The sequence below is a fragment of the Takifugu flavidus genome, chromosome 6 (assembly GCF_003711565.1).
Source record: "Takifugu flavidus isolate HTHZ2018 chromosome 6, ASM371156v2, whole genome shotgun sequence".
Taxonomy (NCBI): domain Eukaryota; kingdom Metazoa; phylum Chordata; class Actinopteri; order Tetraodontiformes; family Tetraodontidae; genus Takifugu; species Takifugu flavidus.
The window spans coordinates 10,944,793-10,972,199 of NC_079525.1; the positions used below are offsets into that span (position 1 = coordinate 10,944,793).

At 42.1% G+C, this 27,407-nt stretch overlaps 1 protein-coding gene across 2 annotated transcripts; it reads left to right on the forward strand.

Annotated features, from left to right (window-relative positions):
- neurl1aa (neuralized E3 ubiquitin protein ligase 1Aa) lies at positions 1–26,278 on the forward strand. Of its 2 annotated transcripts, XM_057037014.1 has the most exons (7): positions 1–241; positions 7,239–7,489; positions 7,625–7,946; positions 16,081–16,809; positions 22,866–23,003; positions 23,433–23,699; positions 23,782–26,278. In XM_057037014.1, the coding sequence occupies exons 1-6, from the start codon at positions 208–210 to the stop codon at positions 23,672–23,674; spliced, it is 1,716 nt and encodes a 571-aa protein (XP_056892994.1). In that variant the 5' UTR covers positions 1–207; the 3' UTR covers positions 23,675–23,699; positions 23,782–26,278. The 2 variants fall into 2 exon arrangements, with proteins under 2 accessions (XP_056892994.1, XP_056892993.1); XM_057037013.1 differs by having other exon boundaries at positions 23,433–26,278.
- The last annotated feature ends 1,129 nt before the right edge of the window (positions 26,279–27,407 follow it).

Genomic DNA, 27,407 nt, shown 5'->3' on the forward strand with positions numbered 1-27,407 from the left:
GGCGGTGGTGGTGGGGTTGCCTTCACGGACCTGTGCGCTCACTCGGAGGAGGTGTGCGTCACCGTGTTTTGCATCTCCGCGGAAGAGAGCGGCGCTGTTAATGCTGCTTTGGATGCGAACGCGTAAGCATGTCATGAGCGCTGGAGCGAGCACCGTGCGCGTCTCAATAATCCACACAGGCTCCTGGACGACCGTAGCAACCAAACAATGGGTGGGCAGATAACGCGAAATGCACTTTACGGTAAGAAATGGATGAAATGCGCGGTGCGATATTTAGGCCCATCTATGGATATTTAAATCTTTGGCGTTTTGGTCGACAGTCGCGGTTATCAGCAACCATATTGGCACCACAGCCTATATTCCTTTGTCACCGCTACGTCATTCCCTCAATTAGGACTGGCTTCTGGGGACGTGCTCCTGTGTTCATGTTGGATTGTATGAATCAACAAAGACAGGATGTTATCATATCTTTCACATGACCGAGTGACGTTCATGTGTCAGCTTCAATGAGGGGTGAATGGAAGTTGTGGGGTTTCCCCTCTGTGCTCGCTGCCTTTCGCCTTTCTTTAATTATTTACATGCGTGTCGGCAGCTGAGCCTCCAAAATCTTTACATTGATGCCCTATGTGGTAACAGTGATCTTTATTCTCAATCTGAGACCATGAACAACCAGTTACAGTGGAAAATGCAGCAGTTAATTTAATTTTGCCACGTTTCCATGAGCAAATATCTTTATTTCTAGTCTATTGTGTTTATGTGTACTTCATTGTGGCAGACCTGAGCCATATTAATCTAAATGTCCTCTCCAACCTCCTTTTCAGGTTGTATTTATTTATTTTTACTTTTTTTTCTTCAGCATCAATTCTGAATTCCATCTGCTTTTCCATAAATGCGTCGTGGCGGTGAACTTCAGGGAGCCGCTTCTGCATCCCTACAGCCTCTCCTGAGTTTGGCCACCTGATCATTCTAATTAAAGCCTTTAGATTAATCCCATTAGTTAAAGACCAACTAAGACAGCAGCAGGAGGGAAGAGCTTCGTTTTATTTTGGTCAAGGTCAAACCTGCTGCAAGGTGCTTTATTCACATGTGACCTGTTTACTAGCCGCCTGCCCAGGGTGTCAACATTAACCTGAATCAAGGCGAGGTTTTAATTTTAGCCTATTTTAAACATCACCATCAACATGTTTAAACTGCTCACACAGTTGCAGCCCTAACTGACAGTGCATGAACTGACCAGTTTTACAAGTTTTCGTTCCATGTTGCTGTTGTGTGTTTAGAGTAATAACTGTAATGGCGCAACTATTTCAAGACATCAATCACTTTTAGCGTAAACGTTGTTATTGTGCACTTTTCCTGACTTCGGTTGGAACCTTTAATTGCCCCTGGCATTAAGTGTGCAGAAGGTCATGTTGCACCTGCAGGACTTGATTTATTGCCAATATACCTGAATTTGTCTGTGGATTTGAAAGAATTACAAGTTTAGGTTTGAACCAAAGATAAGAGGATTACTTTTGGATCCAAGTTTCCTACAATATAAAGTTTGCTTGTACTTTTACAAATTCTAGCAAAGCGAGGACATTTTGACTGGTCCTCAAAAGTCCAAAGGACTGTTTGAGGGGTAAGATTTGGTTAAGGGTAGACTTGGGTTTCATTTGGGATGTTAGAGTAGGCAGCTGGGTAATATATTGTGTTTATGGAAGTCCTGGAAGGCACTTGGTGATCTTTCTTTAATTCTGTTGCAATAAATATTTATACCACTTTCTTGTGCCGAGATCACTCTTGAAATATTCTGCCCACGCACAGCGCCCGTTTGCTTTAAGTAAACATATTTAAACATTGGAGGTTACTTTCTTTATTTAAGCCTCTTTGTTGCATCCATGTCAAATCCTTAAGTTCTTTATTGACTTTACGATCCAACGCACACTGTAGAATTTTACATGCCGGCTTAAGGGACGCCTAATAGGCAAAGCTTAAAGTGTAATAACACCATTCCTGTCTAGGACTGGTAAAATGTCTCCTTGGACAAAAGTCCATTAACTTCTCTTATTGGCCACTCAGCCCACCGCTGAACTGCTGAAGCCTCATTCTTCTCCAAAATCCAATCTTTTTTAGTCACTTTTCCAATTTTTGTGTGACATCAATGACAGCCAACTATTGTTAGATACTCCAATAATTATATATATATTTTTAAATCAAAATACACAATGAGCTACAAAATACAGGGTTCTCTGCTTGGTAATTATAATCAAATAAGTGTGGATCACTACACTGATTAAAGAGTGTCTGAAAAGTTTAATGCTAAGACTCAGTTATCATTTTGAATGACCTGTTATATCCCAGGGCGGGAAACAGACGGCACAATAGCCACTTAATTATAAAAGAAGAGCCTCTTAATTAACAGTGGAATCTAATGAAGCTTCTCGGTAGTCAAGTTAAGATAACACTTTGGCCCAATTAAAGAAATGATTGTTGCATTGAAGTAATTTTTGAGAACAAGGGTTGCTATGGTGACAGATAGCTAAGAATAGGAAAGCATTTATTTGTCTCTGGAGGGAAGAGCAACACATCTAAACATTTCCTGGATAGTTTTCTCCCCGGACTTCTTTTGCAATGTTGCCGAAATATGGAGAGTCAGTTATTGTGGCAGCTAAGGCTTCCAAACTAGCTCATCGCTGCGGGCTATATTTCTCAGGTGTGAAGCACCAGAACCAAAGTGCCTTCCTGGAGTTGGTTGCATAATCACGCCCGTTGAGTGTGTGGGAGCTCCACTTATATGCTCCCGATTGACTGAAAGTGGGCCAGTGTCTGAAGCTGCACAGGCTGGTTTGATGAAGCGTCTGACTGCATTTGAATTGCGTTCAATCTCCAAAATGGAAGCAAAGACTGGGCCAATGTGATGAACTGATGGTTGTAAAAAAAAAAAAAAGGGTCCTGACGTCCTTGAATCGGACAGGAACTCGTTCCCATCTTTTGCACGTGAGGGTATGAACTGGAAAGTGGTGGCGGTAGTTAGACATGGTCAGTTGCTGTGAACTGACACAAACACATGTCAGGCGGAATTGTTATGGGTGCGTTCCAGTCCCACTTTCTGCACCTTGTTTTGCCACCGGCGTGTTTGTGTGGAGCTCTCCCAAGGTCACCTTGAAGCCAGCGCCCACATCACGACCTCCAGTCAGCATTCACCTCCTGTCTGCTTCCAGTCAACACATGCTGCGCGTCACCTCTGCGGTCTCACCTTTCAGTACCAGGTCACGGCGGTGTGAATTATTCAGACCAACGATGAGATAAGCCTGCTGCGCATCGTCCGCTCAGCAATGTGTCCATCTGCGGGTAATCCCACATTCCTCTTGCTCCATCATCACCTGAGTTAATTCAGCTGGGCTTTGAGATCCGATGCTCTCCTCTTTATTATGTTTACTGTTTTGGCCAGACCCTAATGTCTAAGACTACAAGAACATTGTTTATTATGAAAATAACAACCTGGAAAGACTAAATAGTCCTCATTAACATATTCTGTATTAGCTCAAATCATTAATATTTCATAAGCCCCAGCTTGCGTTCTTGCTGGCCTCATTTTTGTGTGTTTATGACTCTGTACTCCATAGCGATGCATCCAGCATCAAAACTTTCTCCAGCTTTTCTGTGGAAGGCGCCCACCAAAGAGTTCATCAAGAGTTCAAACCTGCATACCACTACTGGATTGTAGAGAATATTTAAAATGTCCCCGCCTGCATTAAGTAGACTCGAGTTAGCTGAATCTTGCCTGTCCAGGAGAAAATGAGCAACTTCATTGATTGTGTTTTAAAGTCTTCTCCGCTTTCACCTGTCTCCATCTTTCCAAGCTGTTTTCTGTAAAGGAGTTTCTGACTTTGTCATGACCTATTTGGGAATTAAAGAGGTTTAGTAACATCAGACATTTGTGACCCAAAATTTTGCAGCTAAACAGCAACCTGGATGTCAAAATGCTAAAGACTTCTTGGTCTGGAGATTGATGGAGGGTGGCGAAGCAGGCTGAAATTTTGCTTTTGAATTGAGAATATTCTGACTGGACTATTGTTGTCAGTGACATATTTGAAAATAACATGTTATGTCTGGTGACGTCAGGGCCATTTGGTCAGGACCTTCTATACATTTCTAACATACGGCTCCTTTAATCGACTCTTTGCAGATTAATGACAGGTAAAAATGTCAGACTAGCAGTTTAGTGTCATTACCACATTAACTATCAAAGTCTCAGTGTTGTCAGCCAAAAGCATCTTTACTAGTTTTAGTAAATAGTCCTAAATTGCACTATAGCTGAGTCATTATGGAAAAAACAAGTCATGCAACATTACTGGCCTAAACTCCGCGTGAATGGATCGATAGTTTTGACACGAGGTTGCCTAGCAGCCCATGAAGCCCTTTGCTGGTCACATGCATAATGACTGATGTGACGAGTATTCCCGGGTAGAATGGCAACGGTGGCTATCGTTACCATGACTGCCACAGTCTCCCTGAGTTACTCACAAACTACTAGGTTTCACAAGACGGGCCTGATTGTACATGTACAGGATGATGAGGAACTGTGAGATCAGTAGGATGAAATATAGCACCATGAAAAAAGCGCTACAGACTAGCTGAGAGATTGCGTCCGGCTGTTTAGCCAGCAATGTTGTGCTCACTGAACTGCATTTTAATAAACCCAAATTATAATGCGCATGATTAATGCTTCCTGTTATTTCATGATTCATTTCCCACTTGTGTTACATGAGTCTGAAATGCTATTTTGTCATGATCGGCGGGATTGAATGCTTCATCCACTCGCAGCAGTGTAAACATCGTTTAAATGTGCTTTATCATCACCCCCAGGGCTTGTTTGCAATGCTGCAAATAAGCTTCTGAGAACAAAATCAAACAACTTCAACGGCAAGAGTAGCATTTTCCACTGGTAGCGTCTGAGAAAGGGCAGATCCTTTACAGCAGTATGTAAAAATAACATGCATCTGTAATTTTTCCCCCCTTGAAATTCACCTTATCGTTGCATCTGACAGTAATTGCCTGTTTCAAAACGAGTACATTTTGAGGCTTTTGCAGGTCCGTGCAGATTCGCGGGTTCTGTTTTCCAAAATCCAGAGAAAACTCACGTAGGCAGTTTCAAACCTCGGAAGGAGTTTGAGAAATGGGTACATTATCTGGCTGGATGCTCTACAGCGACCTTTCATCTTTCTGGTGCTAAAAAATAAGTGGAGATGTAGGCCGGTGATAAACACTGTGTGTAAATATCGGCCAAGTTTTGCTTGTTTTGTTTTGTTTAAATAAAACAACTCGCACATCAAATAGTTTTTGCATTCCTTCACAACTCTTCTTCACAACTCTACTTAACTTAACAACTAACAGAGTTGGCCTGTTGTGTTGTTGGGTGCTGACTATAAACTGGGCAAACCATGTCTTAAAATATCCCATTAATAAAAGGATTGCTTATGCGAGCGCCACTAATTTACACATATGTTTTGGCTATTTTGTGTAAATGAAGAAATTCAGCCTTATTGACAACAGGCTGAATTCAAGACAGGATGGCGAATAATTGAATGCCAAACCTAGTATAATATAATATCTTTTTTTCCTTTCTGTGTATTCTGGAAGCAGTAAATAAGTAGTAAATAATTAAGTCGTAAGTTATATTTTTTATATTAGTTTTTCTAATCATGCTGTCTTGAGTAGTAGGGGCAAAGGTGAAAGGGTCTCTCTCAGACAGGTAAAGACTCAAATCCCATTAAATCCCGTGGAGCTACTTAGCAGTTTGCTCATTTGCTGGCAGAGTTATTCTTGAAAATGTCCTTTAACTGCATTTAATGATGTGTTTCTTTACTTTTCATAAGAGTGATCCGAGATCCCAACTATACCACATTAACATTAATTAGCTCTGTGATCTATCCCCTTATTTTCATCTAGTCGTCATGTAAACTACATATAATTGATGCATAACCGATGTACACAAATCTTTTGTGGCGTCTACGTAAACAAACGGCATCTGCTCCATCCCCAGTGATGGCCACAGAGGGAAAGAGCGCACTGATCGGGACCTTTTGATATGAGAGGTTGCTAAGGAACATGAATTCACACATAGGGTCTCCTCTCTCTCTCTCTCTCTCTCCCCCTCTCTCTCCAGCAGCTGCGTCTCTTCAGAGCCCACTAATGCATTCAGCTCAATCTGCCATGTGCACCACGTTCACCAACTGCTCTGCTGTGGCTTCACCTAAGACAAAGGGGCTCAGCGACGCCGTTAGGCCGTGGCCCAGATTGTAATGTAGACACGTTTACAAAACGGGAAAAACTCGAAGGGTCATTACTAGATAAATACAGAGACACGGGGGACAATTTGGAGACAAAGAAATAGAGGGAACACAAAATTAGCTGTTGGGATTTTTTTATTTTTTTTAGAACCTGCAGCATGGTCTTATCTGGTCTCCGCAGGACAGCTGCCGCTGCCACAGTATTGGCTTTCATCTGTTTGTCCAACGGTCCTCTCACTCAGTCCAAAACACCATCATCTAAATATAGTTCGACATTCAATTTTAATACATTTCTGTTATTGAAGCATTATGGATCCTGCTCCAGCCATTCAGCGCACACTGGAAGACTCACGTAATGCTCCGGGGATAAAAGAAAAATCTGTCTTTTTGGCTGATTCGGTAGATTCTGCTGGTATATTATCTGCTGTCTCAGTATTTTAGTAGAATTATGCCTGAGTACACAGACAGCACTGGGAATATCATTTCAGTCAGTTATGCAACACATCTGGGAGACAGAGCTCAACCTCTAGCCCCAATAGATTGTCTCCTTGTCAGAGTTTACCTGGTCTTGCATTAAATCCTACCCTGGAAAAAGCAGGTTTACAAAAAAGATGAGTGACAGCTCTTCACCAAACGCTATCTTTGGTGATGGAATATAACATCCCTGAGTTGCAGCAGATGACAGAATTCTTAACATCCTGTGTGACGCTTTTTTCCCCAGTATTTTTGTGTAGTCAATACAACTTTGGAAAGTTTAAACCCCTCCAATGTAGTTTTCCATGCATACATGTATCGTTCCTCCTATATTCAATACATTTATATGATTTTAATGCTCATAAATAGCGAATACTAATAAACTCAGAATCTACGTGCACAAAATTTAAAACTGAACCATCCGATCAGGGTGAATAAATCCAATCCATGTATTTTGGAGTGAAACTGACTTCCTGGTTTTGTCTCTGGCAGATTCTCTCGGTGGCCAGTTTCCAGCCACATCGCACCGATGTCACCACAAACCCAAGAGGTGCCTGCCGATCCAGTGTGGCACCATCGGTGGAGCCCTTCCCATCAGCCCACTTCTGTTCCATCCGAATGCCAAAGGATCCCAAATTGTCATGGATCTCACCCAGAAGACTGTCAAGAGGCAGGCCAGTTTCTGCAACGCCATCACCTTCACCAACAGGCCCGTAGCTGTGTATGAACAAGTCCGCCTCAAGGTATCATCCCTGCATCTTCGCTATTGACACGAAAGCGTTGCATTTACGTAAAATGTTTCAATATATTGTAACACGCCACAAATAATCATCTAAATATTTAAAATGACATTTATAAACTCTGTCACTTTTTCCAAGATTACTAAAAAGCAGTGCTGCTGGAGCGGGGCTTTACGCTTGGGCTTCACCTCCAAAGACCCCTCCAGGATAAACCCAGACAACCTGCCCAAGTACGCCTGCCCCGACCTGGTATCCCAGAATGGATTTTGGGCCAAGGCACTGCCTGAGGAGTTCTCCAACGAGGGCAACATTATTGCCTTTTGGGTTGACAAGAAGGGCCGAGTCTTCTACCGCATCAATGGCTCCAGTCCTATGCTGTTCTTCAGTGGGGTCCGAACAGCAGAGCCCATCTGGGCCCTTATCGATGTTTATGGCCTGACCCGCGGAGTCCAGCTGCTAGGTGAGGTGCCTGAAGTAGCATGAGAGGTGTTTATATCGATCAGTGAAAGTGACATTATCTTTTTATCGTTAACGTTTTGTCTACAAGAAGCCTTTTAAAGTTAAACATGATGCAGGTTTTGGTTTTTAGAAAAAATAAAGATTCTTTTCCTACCTCACTATATCAACACCAAGGATGCGACATCAGTCTTTAGTTTGTTACTCAAGCCAAAATTGCTCCTAATGCACGTGTCAGTGGTGTGTGAAAGTGTGGGAATGATTATCTTCACTGATGGGCAAATGATCTCTACCACTGGTGTGTGAATGTGAGCACTTACGCTGGTCAAGACAGCTGAAACTAATGCATAAATCTATTTAATTTTACCTTTCACTGCACTTACTGCAGGAATGCACTCAATATTTACAATAAACTGAGAATGAGCAACAGTGCTTTCTTGGAAAAAAATGTTCCTCCAAATGGACACAAAACTTGTGGCTCCACTAATATTGTCATTTTCAAGCAGCTTGCATGTCTTACGCTGAAAGGACAGACGGGTTTAAGACAGAATAATTGTATCCAGCTTAGGATAACACTGTTACAAATAAGACAAACAAATTAGTGAAATTTAAACATTGTTGCGTAAATGTTAAAATTCACATACAAAGATACAAAAGGATTTAACAGACTTCTACACAGCAGTTTTGCAAAAAAATTCCAAAACCCCCAAAACATGTTTTGCAGGCATTATCAAACTATGCTAGGTCACTTAGCCTACATACCAGAATAGCATAGCACAGGAGTGTGTGGCCCAGGCTTTGCTTCTAGAGAATGTATACAGACGTTTTCCCTAGAGAGTCAATGCTGTCATCCCTTCTGGTGCTTTAAAAATAGATCAGGGGTCACATGGCCTGTAGATAGCACATTTGGCTGTAACTCTGTACCGCAATGATTGACACTGGTATCTCCAGGCTGCTGTGGGCGGCTGCTAAGAAAGGAGCCCATATGCATCACTCTGCTCAGTCTATGTTTTATTTTCATATCTAGCTCTGCTTCAGGTCTGTTATAGAGAAGCAGTTTTGTAATATATTCTTTGCAAGATTATCATGTATCGTGTGGGGGGAAAAAAACAACAACTTTGGGAAAGTTCCTTTTTTATTAACATGTTTTTTCAACTGTAAGCGCAAGCTTGAACCACCCTTGATTAGTGCCACGAGACAAGATAAGGTCCGTACAGTATCCACATAGTAGAAAATGCAAAGTAGTTATAAAAGTTGTGCAGAAAAAGTGAGAATATCGCGTTGATTCGGCCGGCAGTGCCGAGCACTCCAAGGATTGCTTTTATTGAAGTGTCTGCAGCGCATTTCTATGAAAGATATAGAATCTCTTTAGAATGCTACTCCAAGTAGAAGTTCATTTTAAAGCTTAGCTTCAATAATTTCTGCTATCTTTTTACAGTCAGGCTGCATGTAGAGCAGTATTCCTATGCCTTAGGCAGCCAATCAGCCCGCAGTAAGACCGAGTAGAGGCTGTTCAGAGGGTAGAACGCTACAGTAGGTCCAGACAGAAATACGTCATCTAGACAAGACTTCGTTCTTTGCGACACTGAAAGGCCAGCGGTGTCAACTCTGTGCATCAAGTTTCTGTGTGCAATGGTCCATGATCCTCAGATAAGCCTTTAGGCTTTTACATCAGAGGTCTTTCCCTGCATTCCCTCCTGTTGTCATTTAAGGAGGTGCGTTATTTATTACACAGGCGAGAAAGCTTCTAACAATTAAATAGCCTTTTTCTATCAACAGATCGATTTGTTGTTCCTAAGGATGCTTTTGTCACAATGTTTTATGACTCCATTTTAGTTCATTTTATATCCTTTTTCTTATTCTCTTTTAAATCTAGTCCCTGAGCTTATTTACTCTGGCGTTCTACCAGTAACATTTATATTCACCCCATTTCAACTGATTTCTGTTTTTGAGAAATCATTTAGATTAATTAGATTCATTCATTGGACAAGTTTCGCAAATTACGGTAATACTGGAGAGAACATTAGCAATTGTGAAACAATTGCATTGTTCTCTGGGGCTGTGTAATTATGTGCAATTATAACTATACTATTTCTAAGCGCAACCAATCACACTTAACATAAAAATGAAAGTTTTTAGAAACAGTAGGGAAAGAAGTCTTGATGCTAGTTTCTTTTGTTTGATGTTTGAAGTCCAAATAGCAAAATAGCAAACCCTTGTCAGTTTGGGATAAGGCCAAGATAACTGGAACCCAAACTGGGAATGGGCTCAGCCAGACATAGAAAACAGTGTTAAGGCAAGGGGTACAGCACAGAGGGGATTTACAGGAGTTTCATTAATACAAAGGTTTGATAGATAAGTCGCATCGGAGGCATTTCATTTGACTTGAGGTTCAAAATAAAAGGCATCACGCATAAGATCGACATTAAAGTTCTGTATCATTCACCAATGTTAGTCTGAGAAAGACAAGCCCACACAACCATGAAAAAGAATTCATTATTAGCCAACAGCTAATGACAGTGCGTAGGGACGATTATTTACGTCGTCGAAGGCAGGGACCTCCACATTCAATCAACACGACTCGACTCTTGTTTCTTGTTGGAAATGTGGTTCCGACATGGTCATGGTTCAAGTATTGCCCCAGTGATGCGAAGGGTATTGGTTTGATCCTGGAACATGGCATGTCAATATATCCTTGAGCAAGACAATGAACCCCAAAATAGCTCCCCAAGCTGTATCTTGCGAGTGCGTAAGTGTTTTGAGTGGTCAAAGTTGCATAGAAAAGCACTTGATGAACTCTATTTTCTAGTCTGTGTAGACTAGCATCCTATTCTTCATTTCCCTGATGAAAGACATTAATATCTAGCAACAAACAAGTGGGTGAACGGAGTGGGTGTACAAGCTACATTCTTCTTTCATGACAAATAATAGAAATGGTTATATAACAAACTTTGCTTTTAAGAAATTATTCAAATCTATTTGGGGAAAGTTGCTTCACCCACTTTCCAATCTGGTGATGAAGCTGTAGATGAAGAAATAATGGGAATGCCATGAGACTCAGAAATATATTCAGCACACAGCGCTGTAACATCACTCTTCAATGCCTAAGGCAGCAGGTTATTCACCTCACCTGGCCTTGAACTGTGAAAAAATGATATTGTGCAAGGTTTGGCGGGATAATCTGGAAGGCAACCTCAAGCTGTTCCCGAAGGCTTGAAATCCAACAAGCCATAAAAGGGACTTTAATAGATACCCTTATCCTGGTCACCGAGGATAACTGTCAGTCTTGTTGCTACCCACGCATTTTTGGGAAGAAAGCTGAGTAACTGAGCAGCGGCAGCTGTGGCGAAGCCTCCGGGACTCCGATTTTTGTGAGTCGCTGGAGCTTTAATCAAGAGGGAAACTCTGTAGGACTTGCCTGAAGGGCAAGAGAATGAAGTCTGATTGTGGACTGCTATCGCCACTGACCAGACTGCCAATCTCGCTGTCACCTCAAAGAGACAAAACACCTCAATTGTTCCTTCCAAAACTGGAACATGGGACGTCTCAGCATTTCACCTGGGAAATGTATTTACACCCCGTCCGCCCTGATGGGCCTGATGGACCTTCCACAGGTGCTGAACAATCCCTCTGGGTTTGTTTTAAAAACACAACCTTTAGTATTTGCTGTCATGCTCGTCTGCTCACATTGTCATTAAACACTCCACCATTGAGTCAATTTGAGTAAATGTTGTAAACGGTAAACTGACAGTGAACCAAGGATTAAATCAAGCTAATCCAAAACTCACAATCAATCAGAGACAAATGAACAAAATGCCATTTTTAAAGTAGACCCAGATCCACTCCTGGGATCCATCTGGAGTGAGTCACAATCTTCGTTCTAACATTTCTCATTGCTCGGCTCGCTGAAGAGACGGACCAGAGCGTCCGAGACCCGATGACCATCTGTGAATGATGAACATTTGTTTGCAGTGCAATTTTGACGGACAGAGTTTTATTTGGCAGGATTCTGCGCCGCAAAAAAAATAGCTTTTTATGAATCCTACCGCTCCAAACAGACCCCTCCATACCAGTTATATAACGTCTTTTTGTGAATATTGTTATTTTCCCATTTATTTAGAAAACACAGATTTAAAGCAGCAAAATCTTTCAAACATACAAAGTAAATTTGGCAGTTTTGTGTGTCTTGGCTGCAGATCGTCCGTATTACCTTAAAGGTTGTCGGTCAGGCAGCTCAAAGGCCAAAAAGAACAAACTTGTTCTGTATGATTTGGCAGCAACTTCTCAGTGAGTGGGCCTTGGCTGGACACACAAATACACACAATTTTCTCTTAAAGGAGGCAGATCAGAAGACATTCTTAAAATTTTTTATCAGGATATAATCAACACAGAACACTTTTAATGAGGGTAAACTAGAGGTAAAAAGTCAAGATTTGTACAGAGTCCTGTTTTCCAAACTTTCTCTGTAATGTTTTCTAAAATGAAATCATGTTTCAGAACCTGGGAACATTCGTTAAAATATCCGATCCTGTTGTCTCAAAACTAATGCCAGGAGAACTTTATCCATACGCATCCATTGAAAGAGACATTAATCACACCACCATAAAGAAATATTCTAAAATAAGGCAGCCAGGCCAAGTCATTAGCCTGTCTATTCCATCTTTGGTTCCATTTGCTCAGTTTGGCATTTCAGCTGTTTACAATAACACTGTCATCAATTAAACATCTTTAAGGGCAAAGAAAATAAAGCCACATAAATGGCACTTTTTAGCCCACAATAACAGTAATATATCATATATGTCTATGGGTACATGATTGGAAATATATATATGGGTAAATTGTGTTGACTTTTAGGGAATAAGTGGCCATAAATAACCCTGAATTGCCAGAACCACAGACCTCATTTCATCAGCTTCAGCTACAGAAATGAGAACCGCAAAATGCAGAATACTATTTCATAAAGATGAACAGACTCATTTCCCTCTTATGCCATTGTTGTTTACCTTGCAGTGCATTCTGGGTAATTCTTGGCCACATCTGGTGGGCCAACGCTTTATTGTTGGCCTTTTCTACGCAGAGAGAACGAGATGGAGGCATCTCTCAGAATGCAGACAGAAATGAGGACAATCAGATGGGTGAGGGGGAGGGAGTGGAACAACGTTTCACGTGTTTGTAGGGCGATTCCCCGCCAGTGGCAAACAAGCAAGGGAGAACATTTACTGTGTTGAGCTCGTCTTTCTGTTTAGTCAATAAATCAGTGAATTACTGATTACTTATTATACAACAATATTTGCTAAACCTTGTAGAAGTGCTTTACGTTGGACCGTTGCTGTAGATTTCCTGTGCATAAAAGCACACGAAAACTTTGACACCGAGCTCACAAGGCTAGATTTTTGTGCGCTTATAAACAGTGCCGGTCTGTTTACTTTTGCCTCATCGGCTTTTTCGCTTTCTTAGCATTTTCCAAGGGTTCAGCTAAGATCTATAAGATGAAAAAGAGTGAATCCTCATTTCAAATCACCGCCCATTCCATCTCAGGCCGGAATAGCCATCTGTCTGTGGCCACGCCCACACGCACAGCATGAGCAATTCAAACTAATCACCTACCACACTTGTCTGTCTGCAGGTGTATCCTGTAGATTATTCTCAAAAGAAGTCTCCTCAAGATGAGGAAGAGAGAAATCTGGTTTCAGTTTTTTAGAATATATCTGTATGGGTGTGATTGATTAGTAATCGTGATAAAATAAATGAGCATTTGTATTAAACAGTAAGTACGATGTCACTAGACTGTGAGAGATGGTTTTCCAATGGTGTGCACAACCCTGGATGCAAAACTGGTCCAAAAGAAGTGTGACCCTCTTTGGAAAGCTAGCCCCACAGCTGCATAGGCCATGGACTCATTACAGCGTTTCTGTCCACAAGAAGTAAGCACACACATGGGCACACAGACTGCTCTCAAGTAGAATTGAGGCCTCACCCAATAGGATCTGTGAGCAGTAGTAAAAAAGAGTGTAAACAAAGGGACTGCAACGGCTAACGTCACAGGTGCACCGAGATTAGCGGGCAGCTGCTGCTGAGATCACATTGAGTGCACAGAAATATACACAAGCTTTTTCTCATCCTTTGGAACTCATCTGCAGGTCCTTTCACTCTTTCCATCTGTCCTTCAAGCTATCGAAAAGTGCAGCGGTGTGCTCGCCTCGCTGGCGTTTGATGAACAAAGGCGTCATAAGTGAAAAGTGAACACAAGCCAGTGCGTGTTTGAAATTATTCCTCTTTGAAAACTCAAAAAAGTTCGTTTGAAAAGGAATATAAAACCCTCTTGGAAACCTTTAGAAAACGCTGAGAAAAACCCAGCTTAAATGTTCTAGAGAAAGAAATTTGGGCGAGTTTCGGAAAGATACTCCCAAACGCTTTTCAGTAAAAGTCCAGGTCACTCGAAATACCATATTTAAATAGCTGTTCATTAATTGCTGGAAGAAGCAGGGTTGCCATAACAGATATACTGTCTGAGCCTCAACATCAGACCTTCTGAGGAGACGTTGGAGGTAAACCGAAGAGCTGTAGTTCAGCAGGTGTAGCTGGATCTGTGATTCTGGGATGAAAAGGTCTGTGTTACTGTTGAAACATCTCAAGAGAAACCTACTTCCGTATGTACTGAATAAAAAAGTTCCGGAGTTCACTCCAGGCTTTTTTAACTTAAGTAAAAAAAAACAAAAGTGTTGCGAACTTCTGACACAGATGATATTTAGAGTCAGATAATGTGGCTGTCTGGCCCTATTTCTTATTACTAAATAAGAAAACAGTAACTTACCTGACTTATCCCATACAGGTTATGTCAACAACCCATAACTTTCAAAAATGGTAACAAATAAATCGAAATGGTTATAAACAAACACATGCTACATTGCTACACAGAATTGTACATCAACCTGCCTGGGTTTGCTTGTTAGCTTTTTACAGCAAGTTTCTATTTTGGGGAAGATACCGTTTGAAACGGTAAGACCAAAGCGCACTGCCTGTGGAAAGGCTGTGGAAAGACAATCCAATTTTCATTTAACCTTCGATACTTGGTAGTTTTCTGTGTTTTAGAAAAGGAGACCTGCCCTGTCTCTGGACATTTTCATATTAAATCTGTTGTTGAGAAACATCTAGTCTTTACTCTTGCTGTGCCGTTGTTGTCTTTTTCATGTGGGAGGTCATCACAAGGGGCTTGTTTGCTCGGTTGTCTCTGCTCCAGTTTACAGTCGGAGGTGGGCTGCGCCTCCTAGAGCCTCACTAATTGAAGCTAAGAGGTTTATCAGAGTCAGGCTTTCTGGTCCCAGTCAGATAATGGGGGCCAGAGATGACAAGGACTAGAGAGGCTCTTTAGTCCGGAAGCTGCCTTCCACCCTCCATCATCCCCCATTCCTCCTCTAATTTGGACTGATGATGGTCTCTGGGTATTTCAGAAGAACAAGAGGTGGTTTTTTTCGCTCTCTCTTTCTGCATCTTGTTTTCAGTTCTACCCAATACACCCAACTAGATGGCCCACTCAGGGTAACGATGTCAGGCTAATTTTACCCACATCAGGGGGTTACAGGGAGAGAGCAGGGCTCATGCAGGAGTGGTATTTTCAGCATCCATGTCAAAATATTGGATGAGACTGTTAGCAGTCATGGGGCAGCTAGCTAGGCTTGAAACCTGCTGTTGTGTTCTTGTGTGTTGCTAAATCATGTTAGCATTTGAAGTGGTGCTCATTAGAACATAACACCTTGAGTATGATTGGATTTGTTTAGATGTGATCCTTGCAGGGTAAACCTGATCAAATTTCATTTAACAACTACATTTTTAATTCTTTCTTTCAATTAGTTTAGTTATTTTTAACAAGGTGTTGAACAAGGTAGGTCCTACCACTTATATTGCTTTCTTTAAGAATAAGTATTTAAAGGGAAATGCTTGGTTTGAATATGTAGGGTGAACATATGTACATTGTGTTTTTAGCTTTAGATTTAGGGGCCAATTTTCTTGTTCATTCATCAGTATCTTGGTGTTTGAGGAGCAGCAGATTCAACCCTTCTAAGAATGTGACTCAGATGACTGCGCTGGAATTAACAGCTCTTCTTTCCTGTCCTGATCCCAATTGTCTCCCCTTTCAGAAAGCGAGATTGTTCCTCCCGACTGCCTCCGTCCACGCTCTTTCACCACGCTGCGCCCCTCTTCTCTACGACACGAGGCCAACGACTCCCGCCTGTCAGTCAGCCTGTGTGACCTCAACCTGCAGCAGGATGATGGACGTCCCATCCACGCTCAGTCCCACCGTCACACCCTCCATTTGGCCTCGTCCTCGTCCTCCTCTTCTTGTCCCATACCGCAGAACTCCCTTAACTCCCAGCAGTCCTCTTTGCTCCCATCCTCCCTGGAGAGTGACCTCCACTTCCACCAGCTTCGTGGCGCTCACATCAAGACGCTCGATGAGCAGACGGTGGCGCGCTCTGAGCATGCACGAGAAGAACGCACCCTAGTGTTCACCAACCGGCCCTTAAACACCGGGGAGACGGTCTTCATCAAAGTCACCAAGTCCAGTCCATCCCGCTCGGGCTCGTTGTCATATGGAGTGACTTCCTGTGATCCGGCAGTGCTTCGTCCCAGCGACCTGCCTTACAACCCAGAGGCTCTGGTGGACAGGAAGGAGTTTTGGGCGGTGTGCCGAGTACCCACTCCCCTCCAAAGCAGTGACATCCTGGGCTTCTTGGTCAACCAAGAAGGGGAGGTCATCCTCAGCCACAACGGCACCAACGTGGGCATGCAAGTGTGCGTGGATAACTCGCGCCCACTCTGGATGTTCTTTGGTCTACACGGGGCTGTGACTCAGCTGAGGATTCTGGGTAAGCACAAAATGGCCTCAGACAACACTTGAACTAATCAATTTTACATTTAATTATTTTGGTAGTCTGGTGCCAGAGATTTTGCTTTAAAGACCAAAGGCCATCAAAAAACAAGTGAATACTAAGAAAATATAATAGTTTTAGTTGAAGATTTTGGATTGTTTCATCTAAACCTGATTAATCTTTTTCGGTGAAATGGTAAATGGACAGTTATATCGGTTATATTGAGGGCAAAATCGTCTTTTTTACTGGCGGATTGGAGTTTAGAGCGGACATAGAATAAAAAAGCAATTTAGGGAATATGATTGGGACTCAGATTTAGCATAAAATGAGATTTCATTCCGTTTAAATCGTGGCCTAATGCACCAGAATGTATTACGCTGTTTTATGTGCTTCTTGAGGCAGGAGCACTTTCTCTTTTCCTGGCTGCATGCTTTATGTAGTGAAAAATCCCACTTGAAAGACTAATTTGTTGGGGATATAACACCCATTTAGTCTGGTGATGTATCCCAGGTCAGGGACATGCTGATCAGTATATTGATCTTCGTTCGGCTGGCAGAGCACAAGAGAGACCTCCCACCACTGCGCTTAATTCAATTACGGTCTAGGGTTGAACTCCATTTGTGCAGTGTTGCACAAGTGTTGATCGCTCTGACATTATGTCAATGGAGGCAAACAACAACCCCCAGTCAGAAAACCCTGACCGGCCAGCTCATAACCAGCAAAGGGTCAATAATTATAATCAGAGAGGCATTTTGTTGCTTTGTTTATGGCAGTATTCACAGCAGACAGGAAGCATCTATAACACAGCCAGTGAGGGAGACAGAGAAGTGAGCCCTCTTGTCACGCAGAGGGGAAAAAAGATACAGGAAGTGAGGTAGGGAGAGGCTGCAGGCTTTGACCTGCACACAGCAGAGACAAGATGTGGACACTCACACTGTCAGCAGTGAGCCAAACCACCTGAGGTGTGTTTACCCTTTTCTAAAAGGCTATTAATAACACGGGGAGCAGGGAAGGCACCACCTCATTTCATCACACAGGGCATATTGTGGACACTCCAGGATATCACTTTCCACAGGACTTCAGCTACATAGACCTGAATTTTGAGCAGCTATTTCTAAATAAAGTGGGTTTTTTTGTTTGTTTTTTTAATGTCATAACTTTTCTGGCATTAAGAGCCAAAAAGAAGACATTTTTTCAAAGTAACAATAAGTGGAGGTTTACAGAGGATGGATGGATGGATGGATGGATGGATGGATGGATGGATGGATGGATGGATGGATGGATGGATGGATGGCTGGATGGCTGGATGGATGGATGGATGGATGGATGGATGGACAGTGTGTCCATTCTTTTGTCATTTGAAAGACATTTGCGTGCAGCAGCTGCTGTCACCGTGATGTGTTCAGACCTCTGTGTTTGTCTTTCAGCTGCTCTCCAGGTGTGTTTTGTGGTGGAAACATGATGTTTGATGATGTTTGTTAGTGTTCCATTACACTGTTCCATTCGGCGCATCTACCTCTGCATCATAATATCGGTGATCCCAACGTCTTTAGACATTTTTGTTGATGATATTGCATGTCTTCCTCTTCACAGTCACAAACAAGGCAGAACATATGTCCCCGTCTTCCTGCCCTCCCCACAGTAGCCTTAAAATCAAACTGCTTTTTTTCTATATGCTGTGCATTTTTATATTCGCCCTGTGCGCGCTAATGTTGGGAGTGAAGAGGCAACATGTCGGCTTTAAAATGCAAAGTGGTGTCAGTGCTTGCTGCCTTTCGTTAATTCAGGTTTTTAAGTGGCACGAAAAACAGCAGCCGCCTCTCAGAGGTGTCACGAGTGTTTGTCTGTGGAGGAAAAAACATCTTCAAATACATCCTGCTTCTCTTCAGAGACAGGAGAGGAAAAGGAAGCGGGGGGGGGGGGGGGGGGGGGGGGGTATGTCACCGTGGAAGAACATCAACCTTTAACTGCAGTGAGAGACCTAGACAGGTTTAAACTATAAAAACTAGAAAGGTGCCACATCATTTCAAAAACTCTTTTTTCCCATGTCATGCGAGGACATTTGCTGTTCACTCTGGACTAGCGTCCTTATCGATTGACCCACTTGTGTTTTTACTGACAAGAAAGTAACATGACAGCCCTGTCAGCACAGATTAGAGGGGGTGCCAATACTCTGTGGATCAATGGATAGAGACTATCAGAGATCAGATCACCAAAACAGAGCTGCCATCCATGGAGGAGCTCAATGTCCAGCACTGCAGGAAGACGGCCAATCGGATTAGAGTAGACCCTCGGCACCCCGGTAACAGTCTGTTCCAGCTGCTTCCATGTGTTTGACGGCATCAGGGCTGGTGCTGCCAGACACACACCCATTTCAGAGTAGATCCCTTAGGAAAGAATCATCTGTCCATTCTAGCTGAATAAGGAAGCACGTCTTGTGCTGCCAATGCAAGTTTCCATTGATCGGTTTGTGTTGGGAGCTTTGGTTTCAGTTGGATTCCCACATGTCCTTCACCTGGGACGTAGTACATCGACTATTCTACTGGACCACTGATCCACAGGGGTGGAACAGACCGATCACTTTTAAACAAACCCTTCAATACACAAATTAATTAATTAATACACAAACCCACACAGTATTCACGCTCAAACAGAATCATCAGGTTAGTTCAGGTCAGCTGTGGCTGCTCAGACATGTTAATTATGGTAATGAATTCGTAACAATGCTTCAGTAATGGCGTTGAAAGCAAGGATTATTTTAATATTCAAATGCAATGCCTGGTTTTCTATGTTAAAATCAATACAGACAAATAATGTTGTTATACAGCCAAGGGATTCTGGCATCACAATATTTACTTTATCTGTAAACTTGTATTCATGGCTGAAAAGGAAGAGGCTGATGATGGACAGGTGGACAGGACAGGACGCTTTGGACCTTTCGGCCGTGTGAAGCATGGAGACAAAACAATCATCCAGTGACCCACTTCACACGTGTTATAGACCCAATCACTGTGTCAGAACATTCACACTCAACGCCACCCACACACTCGTGCACATCTGTTTTGCCCACTTCTATTATAGTTCATTTTTTCTGTTTTTCCAACTTTTATCTTCCTGGGTTTTATTACAGATCCTCCTAAAAAAGTCCGAAACGTTCACACAGCAAAGGCTTCTGGGGGACACGTGCTCGTCCACAAAGAATTGCAGTCATTTGTGTTCACTTTTTGCACATGAGGCCATTAACAACATTTTTTTTGAGCAATAATTGCACCCTTTCTGCATATTTCCATAGAACAAACACCACTGAGTTGGACTCAGAGTAGAGATTAAGAGATATAAATTGCACACACTTAATGTAAGACTTGTGGTTTTTCTGTTTCATTAAACATCCCAGAATATAAATCCTTTCATTTTTGCTCTGCATATGCAAGTTCTGACAACACGTGTTCTCCCTGTAAAAGTGCTCTTTTGCCTAATGTGATCATAGAGAACAAAAAGACTGTTAACGTTTTATGCAGCTTTAAACCTTTTCTCTCTTCCAATCCAAACAAAAACGGGGAGCTTAAGTGCACATTTGTCCCGATGGTGCCTCAGAAGACAGTATTCTCTACTCTTAAATTAAGAGCCACCCATTTTCACATGCTTGGTATTTGAGAATAGCATTTCACAAAAGAAATGTGAATGTCTGATCTCTGGGTGCTCTCCCTCTCCTTGAATTTGCTTTCCTTCTTTAAGATGTGTGAAAGGAACAAAACAAGCAACAAACATAATGTATGAGTGATGACATTTTCAATAACATGCACTTATACATAATTTAAATGCACGGCCGGAAAAGAAATGGGAAGAAGTGCTTTGGCTTGTACAATAACCACAAAGAAACTATATTGTATGTACAAAAAATATTTTTTCATCCTTTTCCATCCTGTTAAGGGCGTGATGCACACAATCATTTCAATGCATATAAATGCACTTTATATAGCTGCTGATGGATGGATGGATGGATGGATGGATGGATGGATGGATGGATGGATGGATGGATGGATGGATGGATGGACGGACGGACGGATGGACGGATGGATGGATGGATGGACGGATGGACGGATGGATGGATGGACGGATGGATGGATGGACGGATGGACAGTGGGGCACAGTGGGGATATGACAGCTGCCCACACAGCTCACCATTTAATCTAATGATGAGTGGCGGGATCAGAGCTGGCCATGGCAGATTCTGTCTCAGCTGCCTGAGAGGGGAGGTGCCCACGTGCCAGTGGGATTAACAGGGAGAGATGAATGGGGGGATGGGTGAGATGGGAGGGACATGGAGAGAAAGAGGATTCACTTCCACGGTAGAGCAGTCAGGGGTGGAGCTGGAGGAAGTCTAGTCCCATTTAGCTTTTTTACAGCACGTAGCCTAGACATCTCGTCTTCTTTATTATTACATAAAATCATAAAACCCATTAGGGGCACAATGTCGCAACATTCCCAGGGTCCACATACATAGGGCCAATGTGAATATTTGCTATGTAATTCTTAGAGACTATAAGATGGATGGATGGATGTAATTTAGCTATGGATCTTTTATTTTAAGTTTTTTTTTTTTACCTAATATTAAATACTCATACAAGCTCTTTTTAAATCAGGGTCAGCCCAGACATTGCTGTTGTGAAGTCATGCTCTGGTGGATTCAGCGCCCATTCCACAGTTCTTGTTATTTCAATTAGATTTTATCTTTGCACATTGAGTGTGAAGGAAGCGGTTGGCTGAATAGACACTGTCCGTATTCTTTTCCCAGCAGTTGGATTGCTTCATTATGGAAATATTCCGCCGTGCTGTAGAACTGAAGAACACACAGGAGGAGATTGCACATTCTATTAAACAGGTCATAGTTAGGGTTGGGGGGGGGTACTATTGTGGTACTCATGCATAAAACACCAGTGGTGGGGTGGTCTTCGATAAGCGTATGGCTTCTAGTTTCTATACATGGACACGATGCTGTCTTCACATATGGATCAGGAGGGCCATGATATCATTGGTGCTCCTTGCTAACAATGCATGGCTTTTGGTGACCTGTTACATCATGCTACACACTGTACATACAACACAAATCAACAGACTCCCTTGAAAGCACCGTGACAGTATGCAGACAAAGGAAAGTCCTGGCTAATACCAGCACGGATGGACTCCTGATATAGATACAGTAAGTGAACCGGCAACTCGCCAGCTGAAACAAGAGTGCTGCCTTTAAAGCTGACAGTTGTATGTCATTTTCCACATTCCACGGCTCGGAATTAGCTCGGCTCTGAGTCCAACAGGCCGCAGGAATGCAACGAGACGTTCAGAAGCGTGCGCCCCGTATATGAACGTTATTAATCAGATTGTGAACTTGGTTTCAAAGATAGTCTGTTTAAAGAAGAATTCAAAGACAGAACAATTCAAGACACTATGAGGTGCAGAGAGCAATCAATTTGTGTAATTACGATAATCTGCATTTACAGTGAGCAGCAGCAGTTCTTTAAGGGAATTCTTTTGATGTGGATGTGAAGAAGAGAACTGATGATGTCAGCAAGCACTCGTAGTAAAATCTGTTAACCTCTTGGCTGGATAAACAACCTTTGGCGGCCGAATCACTAAAAGTCTTCTTAATGAAAACCTTTTTTTCCTTGGGAAGCTTTGATTTGCACCATTTTTAACCCAACGTAGCAAATAAAGCCCTCTTGCTACAGTCTGGTGATACATGTTGGTAAATTGAAACTCTTCATAGCCAGTGTTGTACTTCTGGTCTGTTTGGACCTGGAAACCTTGAGCCTGACGGTTGTTATATGTGGACACTTGGACACTTCTTGGAATTTCAGTTTGTTACTTTGTCCATAAGGGTGTGGGAGTGGGATAGAAAGAAAGGTGACAGCTCTCTTTTGAAAAGCACTTGCTCCAGTTTAGCGTCAAGAAAAAAAAAATTCAGTTGTTGATGTCTTCAGTCTCCAGCTAGCCAGAGAGATGCACTATAGTAAGTTATTCCAACTGTGATTGTAGATGTCGTTGTCTTTAACTAGGTTCCACCCATCTCACCACATCCAACCCCAGCTCACCGTCTTCATCCCCGCACACGCCCAGCGTCCTGGGTAGCGGCAGTTCAGAGCCGGTACTGAACGGAGGACTTTGCTCTGCAGCTTACTGCAGCTCAGCAGAGGGTAGGTACACCCAAAACGCAGAATCCATCATGGGATCCTGGGTAACACTGAGATCTAGAAACTTTTCAACCATTTTATTACATAAATCAGTTTTTGGTGTCATTTAAGGGATCCAAAGGTACTGCAGATGCCAGATTATCGTTGATAAATTGCATTTATTTTCTTTTTCTTGATTTTGTTGGGTGGGAGGAATAATTAAGGATGTTTTTTTCATAACTATTTATGGCTGTGGTTTTCAAAGTTTCTCTTTTTCATCTTCACGGTGGCCACGCAGATCACTAAAATCGCTCCGGGCGCTTTAGTTCTTCTGTATTTAGTCGATCCGTCTTGATTCTCTTGGTGTCGCCATTCCATCAGGGCTCCATCTGTGATTTGAAACTAAAGAAGGTCCTTTGAACTCACTGTGCACGTACCATCTGTTTCGCACAGGAACAAACCCCAATTCACCAATCAGCCTGCCCAAGTCACCAACGTTCCCTTCAGGCCGCGGACCTTGGTCTGACGAGTGCTCTATTTGCTACGAGAATGCGGTGGACACCGTCATCTACGCTTGCGGGCACATGTGTCTGTGTTACACCTGTGGCCTCAAACTCAAGAAAATGTCCAATGCCTGCTGTCCTATCTGCAGAAGACAGATCAAAGACATTATCAAGACGTACCGCAGCACGTAAAGTTGGACCACCTCGGCAACAACAGGTCAGGGTTCAGAAACGTGAGCTCTGCTTCTTCTACCACTCAATAAATATTGATTAGGTTTGTTGTCTGACCTTTTCCAAAGCTGACGTGTATTGGCTGTAGATGGCGATGCCATGGCAGGAGTTTACAACCAGAACTTTTTAAACCTGGAGAGCATTCTTTCTGTTTGAAAGGATCTCAGAAGACATCCAGGGAGACGGATGAATTTTATGGGTGTCTTGAGCTGCGTTGAACCGTTGCTGTGAACGCTTCGTTTTGAGGACAAAAGTGCTAAAAGGAAGAAGACATTTGACATTTGGCATCACAGCACAGCACCAGATGGTTGAGGGTCAGCTAGCGTCTGTGTTTCTCAGAATGATACAGGACAAATCAGATCTCTGTGGTTGTCGTGGTAACTATCAATGAGTGATGTGCTTAGAGATCTCAGGCAGCGCTGAGTAGTGTAGTATCAGCTTAGTATAAACTAATGTACCTTTACGGTGGTGCAAATGTTTGTGGTATTTTTCTTGGTGTTCTAGCTAGCTGTTTGCTCTGCAATGTAAATGGTTGCACTCAAATCAGCTTTGTCCTCTTAGAAAAGCCCTAAAATTGACAGGAGGATGATGCAGTCGAGTCATTTGTAAACTCCCTCCAGCAAATTATATCTGAAATGGAATGGTAAGTAAAGTAAGAAAGTTATTTGGATGTCCTCAGGGTCAGCAGAACATGTGTGCTATTTTCCCAGACCTTAATTACACACGTACACAGTGTGCATTAAAATGAGATGACAGATATTAGACTAAAAAGAAATCATACAATACTAGAAACCGCCACGAGAGGCGCTCATCTAATTTTAGCACACGGCATAATTCCATATGTTCCAATTGACATTTGTAAACCAAGCTTTTGACAAAAGATTTAATGGCATTACAGTAGTGTAACATTTCAGGCTGCATAATTTGGAAATTATCAGACTGATGTTGCACCTGTAAATAACATACATACAAGACAACAACTTGCCTTAACCCACAGAAGGTTCCTCTATTTTACGTCTTTTCCTGTGAATGTATTGCAATCAAACAACCAAATAATTTTACAATACTAATAATGCTGTTGTATGGTACAGCCTGTTCACTCAGAGAAAGAAAAAGCACACAATTTTCACGTTATTTTTGTAATCAAACCTCCTGACATTTTCAAGTTTTTGTGGCAGGCCTTTCACCAGCAGCAACGATATTTTCCAGGAATCAGCTCAGGGGCAGGGCTCTAAAATCATTTATATTTTCAATATTTGTATAATTCCTGTTGCATCATCTGATCCTTAGATGCCTCAGTACTTCCTCAGATCTTCCTCCGTCCTTGTAAATACGCACACTCGGCAGAATCCCCAATTGGTCTAAGCCCAGAGGCGTTTTCACTCCCTTTTTTCTGCAGTCAAACATCTCCATTTGATAGATAATCAGAAAATGGGGCTCAAACCTTGTCTGCTGCTATTATATTTGCTGTCCTTTCTGAGCAAATGCTTATTTTCACACGTCCCGCCTCCTATATTCCAGATTACGCTACTGCTTAAAGTGTTAATTTACATTTGAATGTTAAATTGTGCATTTAGAGAGAAATTTAATTGGTGTGCTTGATTTAGAAAAAAGACCAAAAAAACAACAAAAATATTTCTTGACTTTGTTTTGCCAGCTGATTATAATTGGAAGACCTGAGTTGTCTTTATTTCCTGTTTTTAAAAAAAAAAAAAAAAAACAAAAAAAACAATGAAATATTAAATAAATGTATTCAGACGCGACGGTTGGCTGCTCGTACCTGGCAGCAATAATCCACTGCAGTAAACAATCACATCTTCAGTGCTTTCAGGCGCAAGGTATGAACTTTTTCTTCTGAATTTTGGTGTTTTTATTTGTGTTTTATCTTGTGTTTGAGCCTGTATTAGAGCCTCGACCACCTATACCAGTTTTCTATCTCCATATATTCTGGAAGCCATCTCTGGATGGTTAATAGTCATGTCACTTTATCAAGCTTCTGATTGTAATCTTGTCTGTTTAGGCCAGTTGCTCTGTGACTCTGCACACTTTGACCAAGTTAAGTGTGTGTGTGTGTGTGTGTTAGAGAAATTGGACTTTTACACTTTTACAGCTTTTGATTCATAAGCATATGAATTTATTTGATGTGACGCTGAGAGCCATGCGGTTGATCTACACACCCAGACACGGTGACATTTTCATTTTTAATCAAGCTCCTCCGACGTCACTGTAATGTTTTATTTATTTGTTCATCAAGGACGTGTGGACTGCATCCTTCTTTTTTATGAGCATCATTTCAGTGTGTGTGTGTGTGGTCAGTACAGATCAGAGTTGAATTCTCTTTCGACTTTTCCTTGCGCATGCGTAATCTGCTGACGTGCGTGAGCACGGGGACCATTAGTAGACGAGCACCAGGGATGCTGTTAGTGTTCTCGTAGAGCAACATGTATGGGTAGAAATTTGGCACCCGTGTTTAAGTCTTTCCTTTCTCCTTTCTTTGAAACTACTTGTGAGCTTTGTTCCATGTGAGTCGAGTGATTGTGGACAATAAACATCTTTGGAAACTCATTTGTTTGTTGAATCATTGGAATGAGATTAAGAGCTGTGCTGCAGATGGCTACAATATTCCCATTTTACTTGTGCTTAGTCATTATTAGCTTTATTTATCAGCCTTATTTTAAGTTATTAATTTGGTGGGAACATTCACTTAAAGGATGGAGTTAAAGTATATTTTTTTGTTTTACTGAGCAGCTCTACAGGACATAAACTAGAGCATCCACACGGACATCAACATGTTGAGAGAAAGAGAATTACATTGAAAAACATGTTATGCGATTACTTTTAATAAACAAAATCCTGCAGATGATACCAGAAAGATCCTTGACGCAACCTCGTCATTTGGTTCACTTCGTCATCACCTTTGACAATAAGACCTGGAGGCGGACAGTCGGGTCACAACAGATCTAATGTGATGTCCCCAAGAACTAAAAAGAGTATTAATATCTTGAATGGAATAATCCAGTGTCATAATCCATTCTCAGAAAAGATTGATATTTCAGACATGGTTCTTTGGTGTTCATACCCGGTCTGGTTTTAGCTGTGCTGTATTATAACAAAAGCGGCTGATAATGGATCTTCAGGGTGCAGTCTGTGTCACTGCACATAAAGGAAGTACCTAAGCGGTGTATCCAGATGAAAATGTTCCTGTGATTCCTATTAGCGCTCATGTTGTCTGGAAGAGGCGCCAGTCTGAAACGACACCGGCTCAAGAGCCCCGCCTAGTGGCCAAGGGCCGGTATGGACGCACGGCAAGGCCTGTGTTCTAACATCAGGTTCTGCAGGGTCGTGTTTAAATGAAAACAGCACTAATCAATTCTTTTGAAAGTCTGTAGTAAGCACTTTAACAGCCTTTCCCTCGCAGGTATGCAGCTGTTTCCAATTCATGAAAAAGAAAACCAGTTCACGATCGTGGCGTTTCCAGGTTTGGAACTAAAAAATAGGAGCGTGCCAAATCCTGCAATTGCTGTTTGGCTGTGAAACTAAATATAGATTAAATTTGTCAGATAAACTACGGTATATAGGGATGTATTTTCCCTTTTTATGCTTCAGTTCAGCAGGTCTTTAGTGTCTGTCAAAAAACCGGCTCATTTATCTGTCTGAAACCTCCAGAAACCAACCTTTTAGAGATGCGCACCAG